This window comes from Populus euphratica, unplaced genomic scaffold, assembly GCF_000495115.2.
Source record: "Populus euphratica unplaced genomic scaffold, PopEup_1.0 scaffold285.1, whole genome shotgun sequence".
NCBI classification, from domain to species: Eukaryota; Viridiplantae; Streptophyta; class Magnoliopsida; order Malpighiales; family Salicaceae; genus Populus; species Populus euphratica.
The window spans coordinates 4,536-13,098 of record NW_011500164.1 but is presented as its reverse complement, the minus strand read 5'-3'; the positions used below and the strand labels follow the sequence as shown (position 1 = coordinate 13,098).

The window sequence follows — 8,563 nt, the reverse complement described above, 5'->3', positions numbered from 1 at the left end:
TTATTTAATTTATTTGAGATAATTTATGAAAATATTTTTTTAATTTTATTCTCATTCAAATTTTTAATTTGTAATATTTTTTTATTATTTTAATAAACTTGAAAAAAATAAAACATTAATAAGTTATTTTCCAACTCATTTTCCATAGCATAACTAAACACCCAACTTATTTCTTATTACACTATAAAATATCAAAAAATAATTTATTTTTATAAAATTTACTTTTCTAAAAAAATTATTTTTCAGCAAATAAATAAAAATTAATAAAAAAAAAAATAGGCCAGCCAATATAGAGCCCATGAAAGGCTTTTCAGCAGTCCGAAGCGCAACCCTGCTGCTTGATGCCACGGAACTCAACATCCAATAATTCTTTTGCTGACGTGGATGAATTCAGTTAATCAGTTATATCTCCACATGTCATGTGATCAACAGCCGTCTCTATCACGCTCTCCTCTCTCTCTCTCTGTATAACGAACAAAAACCGCCCCAAATACCCCCGCTCTCGCTCTAAATATCAAGGACGAACCGTACAGTAATTTTCTGCTCTGCTTGGCCACTGAGAAAACAGAAAAGAAACGAAAATTAAGAACCTTCCTCCTGCAACTTAATTCGCCATCCTTTGTTAGTCTTTGTAGTTTCGAGCTTTAAGAATCTTTCTTTAATTTCTCGGGAACCAAACAGGAGCGACTGAAAATTTTGTAAAGATTTGAGTGTTTCCTATTTTTTTATAGGTAAAAGAAAGCGATCAAGTGTAGTTTCTTGGAGTTACAATGGCGAGCCAGAGACTGCATTGGGGTTTTGTTGTGATTGTGTTCTTGGCGATTCTTTCTTTACAAGCTTCTGCTTCTACTGATGCTTCTGATGGTAAATCTAGTTAATTTCACCTTGAATCTGTCCTTTTTAGTGATCTATTGAGTGTTCTTGCGTGGTTTTTATAAATTCTTTTGTGGCCATAATTCCTCAGAATGCTCTTTGGCAATATCTGTTTGGATGCTGAGAGAAAATGTAGGAATTTAATTACAGCATTTGAAATCGATACTGTTATTTAGTAACTGATCAACAAAGAAGAAAGTTTTCTTCTTATGCGTTTTAATTATTTGGAACGAGAAGAGCATAGACTCAGGATTCAATCAAGAGTTTAATTTGATTTTCCTATAAAATAAAAGTTTTGATTCAATTTTCTTTTCTTTTTCTTGGTTTACTCAGAAACAAAACAGGGTAAAAAAAAAAACACCCATGTTTAGCTTCCTTTTCTTTACCAGGAAAATGAGGCTACAAGGGAGCAAAATGGCGAGAGAATAAAAGAAAATGATGTGATGTCCTATATTCTCGATATCTGCCGTTATTGTGTGAGCAATTATCTAGCGTGTACAAGCTTACTTGTACATCATGTATAGATTGTGATTACTGATGATTAGGGCTTAATTGCATTATTTTGACTCGGCTTTATTTATTTGTTGATCACCCAATAAACTATTGATTGATTATCAGAACATGATGATACTGATACTCTTTGCTAAACACAATAATGAATAACTATTTACATAATTATTCTGGACATAACATGATGATACTGATACTGTTTGTTAAACACAATAATCTGATTATTATCTTCTAATGTTAATGCAGTCATAGCACTTCAAGATCTATACAAGGCCCTGAGTAACCCACCACAGCTAAAGGAATGGAGATTGGATGGAGGAGATCCATGTGGGGAATCATGGACTGGAGTCTCATGTGCTGGGCCATCTGTAATACACCTGTGTGGACATATTCCTATCTCTCAATCTGTACATTGTTTCTATTAGTTACCTGGACAACATTTCCAACAGTAATTTTTTCTTTCACACTGTGCAGTAAACTTCAGGGACTGAACCTCAGGGGGTTCCTTGGAACCCAGCTGCATTATCTCCATAGTTTGAGGCATCTGTAAGTGATTTTTCTTGTCTTAGATTCAGTTATCTAAATTCTTCTTGTCATTTGATTCTTAAATTTGCTTTTCTGTGGTAGGGATGTTAGCTTCAATTATATTGCGGGTGAAATACCATATGCTTTGCCGCCTAATGCCACTCATATGTAAGCTCTTCTGCATGCTCTGGTTGTAAATTCTGTATTACTTTGATTATATCTATTGTACTCTAGCCACACGAGAACCCAATTATGCATCTTTATTTTTGGTTGTATTTATTTAACATAGGATAATGTTTGACTTAATCGATGCAGAAACTTAGCATACAACTACTTGAGCCAAAGTATACCCCTTTCCTTGCCAGGTGTAGAGTTACTTTGGCATCTGTAAGCTGATTGTCACCATTCTAGTGCCTGTTTTTCATTTTTTTTCTTTTTTTTGCTTGGTCTTTTTCAGTCATAAATTCTTTGGTTGTATTTTTTTCAGGAATTTGAGTCACAATTCATTGTCTGGACCCATTGGCAATGTGTTTACTGGCCTACAGAACCTAAAAGAGATGTAAGCTTCTTTTAGCCCTTTGGGTTTAGCTTTGTCAAAGGCTGCGCTCTTTAGAGAAATATATACAGTGTCTTCTGTTAAATAAAACCGTAGCATAATTCTGAAGCTGTTTTATTGGTGCAGCCTTCATCAGCGCAGTTTCTTTAATTAGATCATAAGGAAGAAATATTTCATTAATAAGAATATCAAAACAACTCATTTTCTTCAGAGATGCCATCTTGCATTAAAAAAATTCAACTTTTTCAAAAAGTTTCTCTCTCAAAAAACTTGTTCTTAATCAAACATTGGTAAGGAAACTGGTTTTATTATGCCTTTGAGATTTTGTTTGTCCCATACCAAATTTGGCACCATAATCGAACCATGATTTGGTTGATATTTCAGAACATTTTATATATAGGTGGGTATCTTGACCATGCAGTATGTCATGCAAAGCAAGTTGCTTTTTGGTCACCTTATTTCCCTAATGTTATCAGTTCCAATGCCATGCTTCATAATATTACTAGTAAATTCATGATCACTCTCATTTTCTTGTGAACCTTCCATCTGCTGCCATAGCGACCTGTCATACAATAACTTCACTGGAGATTTACCAAGTTCTTTTGGATCTCTGACAAATCTTACCAAATTGTGAGTTTTATACAACTTCCTTTAAATTCTCCTCAGTCCTATACCTGGTGTGTTTGTTGATATACAGAGGTGGTTCCTGTGTGATTTTTTGGCTGTATCTACAGGTTCTTACAGAACAACCAGTTCACTGGCTCAGTTGTCTACCTGGCTAATCTTTCACTAACTGACCTGTAGGTTCTCACATGTTTTTTGTTCTTTTGAAAATTAGGCTCATATGAAAATTTGATTATTTTGTTCTCGCATATTTCTATTATCATCAGGAATATCCAAACCAATCACTTCAGTGGTGTAATTCCAACTCAATTTCAGTTAATACCCGATCTATGGTGAGTTTGGAAGATTTCAGCTGCTTTGCTTTTAATTGCCTGCATTGATTAACTACTCATAAATTTCCTTTCCTGTCTACCTTTCACCAGGATTGATGGAAATCAGTTCCACATAGAGGCAAATTATCCTCCCTGGAATTATCCTTTGGATAATGGATCCATTGGGCAAAATTTCAATGGTCCCCCAACGACGGAGTCAAGTGCCATGGAGAATTATCTCAAGGTAAATGGACACAAGAAGAAAAGGTTGGGCCCTGGTGGAATAGTTTTTGTGGTGGGTGTGGTAGCTCTAGTGGTGACATGCGCTGCAATCTTCATTGCAATGCATAGCAAGCGATCCCGCCATTCTTGTTCTGTCAGGACAACTAGAGGTCAGAATTGTGTGCAAAAATATGTACTCTTATCTTGGATGCACACTTAATATAAAAGTGTGATATTAATTTGTGTGTGTCTGCAGAAGCTGCAGACTGATATGGATTTTCAGATACAAATGACATATCCATAATTGTGAAACCTTTCTTGGTTGTAGTTTCCATTCCATATTTCCACTATAAGTGCAGTTCTGTGCTGCTTCTTTTTGTGTTTCTATCCAATTTTCAACAATTCAAATAAACGGTTGGTTAACACAAAGCAATACAATCTGAGTGATTTAGAATCTATACAGCTGCATGACTTTGTTAACTGATTTCTTTCACCTTCTCAGAAATTTAGTTGTGTTGGTATTACCTTCCATTTGCTTTTTATATCAGTTACTCTTTGTCGTTCCATCTGTTTTCAAGTTGATACTAGAGATATTAACTGTACGGCATATTCCATGATTGAATATATTGCATTATCTAAAACTTTTTGGTATTTAGGTGTTATTGTCTTGCTGATTCTTTAATTAACAAATTTTTCTTTACCATCCCTCCTCTTCCAACGGTTGTCTTTTTCCAGTAGCATCTGAAGTGAACCCACAACTCTTGCCTCCCAGATCTCCTTCGCTTCTTTTCTCAACTATTTGCCACAACAGAAATGAAAAAAATTTAGCAAGAAAAAGTTTCTCGAAATATGAAGCCCCAGTAAGTGCAAAAATTTACACAGTGACAGAACTTCAGCTGGCAACAAACAACTTCGGTGAAGAGAATCTTCTTGGAGAGGGGTCTCTTGGTTCTGTTTACAGAGCTGAATTCCAAAATGGCCAAGTACGTACTTGAACTTTCTGATTTCTTATTATTTACGAAATTCACAAGGGTTATGAGAAGTCACTGACCACCACCATCCCCACCTAATTTTTTTTTTTTTTATCTTTTCCAGATATTTGTTGTGAAAAACATCAATACGGTATCATTGTCATTCCAAGAAGAAGAAAAATTCTTGGATGTGATTTGGACTGCTTCCCGTCTGAGGCATCCAAATATTGTAACACTCATTGGCTACTGTGTAGAACATGGGCAGCATCTCCTCGTGTATGATTACATCAGAGATTTGTCTCTTCATGATGTTCTGCATGGTGATGGGTACAAGCCACTGTCATGGAACATTCGTCTCACTATTGCGCTTGGTGTTGCTCGGGCTTTGGAGTAAGTATCCCATATGGTTGGTTTGCTTAGTAGGACCCTTTCTTTGACTCCACCTTGCAGGACTATAAGAGTAGATCTATAGCTGCAAAAAAAAATGAGGAGAACTATGTCATTTTATGCAACAGAAAATATCCTGGAAGCATACATTCTGTGCTTCAGCATTCTGAGTTGAAGATGGTAGGACATGAACTGATTTAGCAAATATCAGGAGTAGGAAGTGGAAGAAGTTGATGTCTATTATAAATGTTACATTTTTCCATGCACTGGTTACTTCCAGCTTGAAATTTTTGATTTCAGGTTCTTGCACTCCACATTCTCGCCTCCTGTTTCTCATGGCAATGTAAAGGCTGCCAATGTCTTACTTGATAAAGAGCTTGTGCCTCGTCTCTGTGACACCGGACTGGCTATTTTGAGGCCACTGACAAGCAACAGTGTTAAAATAAAGGTAAGTGCATGACTAATCTTCTCAGAATTTTCTGTCACCTAACATTGTAGCATACAACTGCAATAGTAGGCTGATAATGTTAAAAGTTGATGCAACTTGTTTATTTGACCACAACAGAATCTTCTCTGATATTGTTTCAAGGAGAATTCTTTTAGAGGATTTGAAACGACTTGTGTCAGAAACGTTTTCACAACAGAATTTCTGAGCGTTGAGTTTCTTTCTTCCTCAAATCCCCTTTATCTTAGCTGCTTACATGTCGTTCAAGCTGCACCATATGCATCTCTAGTCAAGTTAACCATATTTTTTGATAGAGAATGAAGAAGAGCTCATCCGATGTTGTTGACTGCTCATACAAACAGGCTTCTGAAATTGCTATTGGTGACACGGGCTATATTGCTCCTGAACATGGGGAACCAGTAACTGACAACACCAAGAGTGACATTTATGCGTTTGGAGTGTTGCTTTTGGAGCTATTAACTGGAAGGAGACCTTTTGATGGGTAGACTTTGTCCCCTCTGCCTCAATCAAATTTCTGCATGGTCTTCTGATATCCTTTTCTGTCTCTAACACAGCTCAAGACCAAGAGCGGAGCAATCTTTGGTGAAATGGGCTTTGTCTCGGCTGCATGACAATGAGAGTTTGATTCAGATGGTTGACCCGGGCATCAAAAGAACACTCCCCTCCAAGATTCTATCTCGGTTTGCAGACATTGTCTTGCTCTGCATTCAGGTATTGGCATAAACATCTATAAGCAATTTGTGACAGAAGATTGGAAAAGATGGTATTATGTGATTATTCATTTGAGGCTGTTAATTTTTTTTCCCTTGAAACTTGAACAGCCTGACAAGTTCTTCCGTCCACCTATGTCTGAAATTGTTTCATCAATGACAAGTGTGCTGCGAAAATTCACCGCTGCAGAAAGTGGTGCCATGGAAGGTGCTGAAGCTGACCCTTTTGAGAGGTCTTTTTGCTCGACTTATAGTCGCTTCATAACCTCACCAACACCGAGTTACATTTCTGTTTGATTTTTGCAAGTGGCCAGGGGATATAATAAATGAGTTACTGTCAGAAGCATTACATAAGCATGATTTTTGGAATTCTAGTTAACTGCTTTTAGCGCAAGACCCTTGACAATTTTGTCATGGCTTTCCTTTCCATTTCATGTATTGTCACTTTTAGCACAAGGAATCAAGCCTTTCTGATCCTCTCAATGTTAGACCTCTCTACATTTTAAATTCTTGGATGCCAATCGAAAGTCTGCCTCCAAATCCTCGTTGACTGGGCTTAAAGTTGGAATCAGTGTTTCTAAATATCACACAAGTCTTATGTAAATGAACCGAAAGACCAAGTCAAATGCAAACACACTTATTAATCTTGAAGAAATCCTGTCTTGACCAGAGTCCAAAATCAGTTCATGTAAATTAAGCCTCCATATGGCATCACAAGGAAGGGAAACTACCCTTCTCATTCATTGATCTCTCCAACGATTTCAGATGGGAAAGGTGCGGAACCCAGATGGCCATCGTCTCCAAATATTTCTCACTTCATTCATAATGCTTGAACATGAACAGACTGTAGGATTGTGTATCAAATGATGCCAATGATTGTTGATAGTGCAAGAAAAATTAAAAATTAAGAATAAAACTTTTCCAGTAAGTCGGTTACAGCCCAAATGGCTGGAGTCTCTCTCTCTTTTCATCTTTATTCCTTACCAAGTCATGCTGCTCTGACACATACCTTTACGTAATTTTTTAATTCCTAGAACTATATAGAACATAAATGTTCTGTCCAGGCACCACATTTTTCTATATAAAGCATGCACTACGGTTCTACATCAATAGTTATTTTTTGACACACGCTAGCGATCATCTTTATACATTTTTTTAAGTTCTTAGGACAAACTTTTATTTTTCTCACTACATTTCTTCACAAAAGACACCAGTGCCAACATCTTCATTTATGGTATCATTCCTACATTTCACAGGTTACCCTTGTAAAATAAATTAACATGATAAAGTAAGATAAAAAAAAATAATATATAAACATCAAGATCTATCAACAATCATTTTGCAATTTCACGAACCCCAAACAACCATAAAACAAGTCATGCAAATACATAAAGAAAAAATAACGACATACAAATATGGTGGGAGCACCAGACACACACCCTAAACAATATGAGCATATTGACAGAGATGACGTAGGATAGTCCAGTCTGTCACGTTTTGGTTGGGAGATTAAGTCCATTTGGGCTTATTTCATTGTTATTTTATTTATTTAGCCTATTTAGGCCAACTTATTGTTATTTTATTTATTTAGCTCATTTAGACCTGCTCTTGTTATTTTATTATTTATGTTAAATAGTTTGATGGATGGGCCGAGCCCAATAATGAGATGTTTTAGGGTTTACTATTTATAGATTCTTCTATCATCTTGAGGGGGGATTTTTTAGGATTAATGAAAATTTACAGATTTTGCATATCTCTAATCCCCTTTCTTCTTTTCTTTAACTTCTTTCTTTTCTAAAGCTTCTTTTTATTCCCGACTTTAATTCTCTTGTTTATTGTTCCGCATCAAATTTGGTATCAGAACCTAGCTTTTAATTGTTTTTACAATTAAACAATCGATATGTTTACGTTTAACCCTAGATTGATCTAAAAAAAACCTACTGTTCTGATTAAAAAAAACAGGATCTACACTGTTCATCTTCTCCACCAGCAAGCCGCCGCCGCCGCTAGAGGGCAAATCAGGCGCCCTCAACAACAACCAAAAACCTATGACAACTCTCTATAGCACCTATGACGAGAGATTTTCTGACAGCAGGCCACTCTCCACGCCACCTGCTATCACGTCAAGTCGTTGCAGCGGTGCCTCCACAATAAACTCTCCGGTTTCAGCAACCAAATCAGCAGCACAGACCACTAGACGCAGCCATTGACCCATCACAGCCAACGCCGACTGGTGGTTAACTGCAGCAAAGACCACGTAGCAAATCTTTATCTTTCACTGTCCACAATACCATCGCCTTCAGCAGCAATGACCGAAACAGGCCTCGTCCAGCAGTGACTCCACAGACACCACCGTCCCTCGCACCGCCGGGCCCAAACAGAATCACAAAGCCCCATTTCATGCACCA

At 36.9% G+C, this 8,563-nt stretch overlaps 1 protein-coding gene across 2 annotated transcripts; it reads left to right on the top strand.

The window, feature by feature from the left end:
* Positions 1 to 463: 463 nt before the first annotated feature.
* SRF2 (STRUBBELIG-receptor family 2) lies at positions 464 to 6,662 on the top strand. Of its 2 annotated transcripts, XM_011006517.1 has the most exons (17): positions 510 to 532; positions 732 to 864; positions 1,630 to 1,762; positions 1,858 to 1,929; positions 2,011 to 2,076; positions 2,224 to 2,295; positions 2,396 to 2,467; positions 3,023 to 3,094; positions 3,199 to 3,264; positions 3,355 to 3,420; positions 3,511 to 3,791; positions 4,357 to 4,604; positions 4,717 to 4,982; positions 5,280 to 5,427; positions 5,787 to 5,926; positions 6,000 to 6,156; positions 6,267 to 6,662. In XM_011006517.1, exons 2-17 carry the CDS (start codon positions 771 to 773, stop codon positions 6,450 to 6,452), a joined length of 2,139 nt encoding a protein of 712 aa, XP_011004819.1. In that variant the 5' UTR covers positions 510 to 532; positions 732 to 770; the 3' UTR covers positions 6,453 to 6,662. The 2 variants fall into 2 exon arrangements, with proteins under 2 accessions (XP_011004818.1, XP_011004819.1); XM_011006516.1 differs by having other exon boundaries at positions 464 to 864.
* The last annotated feature ends 1,901 nt before the right edge of the window (positions 6,663 to 8,563 follow it).

What these genes read in the sequence shown, in the direction of transcription:
- SRF2 (XM_011006516.1), top strand. Translation starts at nt 771, where the DNA reads ATGGCGAGCCAGAGACTGCATTGGGGTTTTGTTGTGATTGTGTTCTTG. An exon ending in GGGCCATCTGTAATACACCT is followed by an intron (nt 1,763 to 1,857) that starts GTGTGGACATAT and finishes CACACTGTGCAG; the next exon opens with TAAACTTCAGGGACTGAACC. An exon ending in CTGACAAATCTTACCAAATT is followed by an intron (nt 3,095 to 3,198) that starts GTGAGTTTTATA and finishes CTGTATCTACAG; the next exon opens with GTTCTTACAGAACAACCAGT.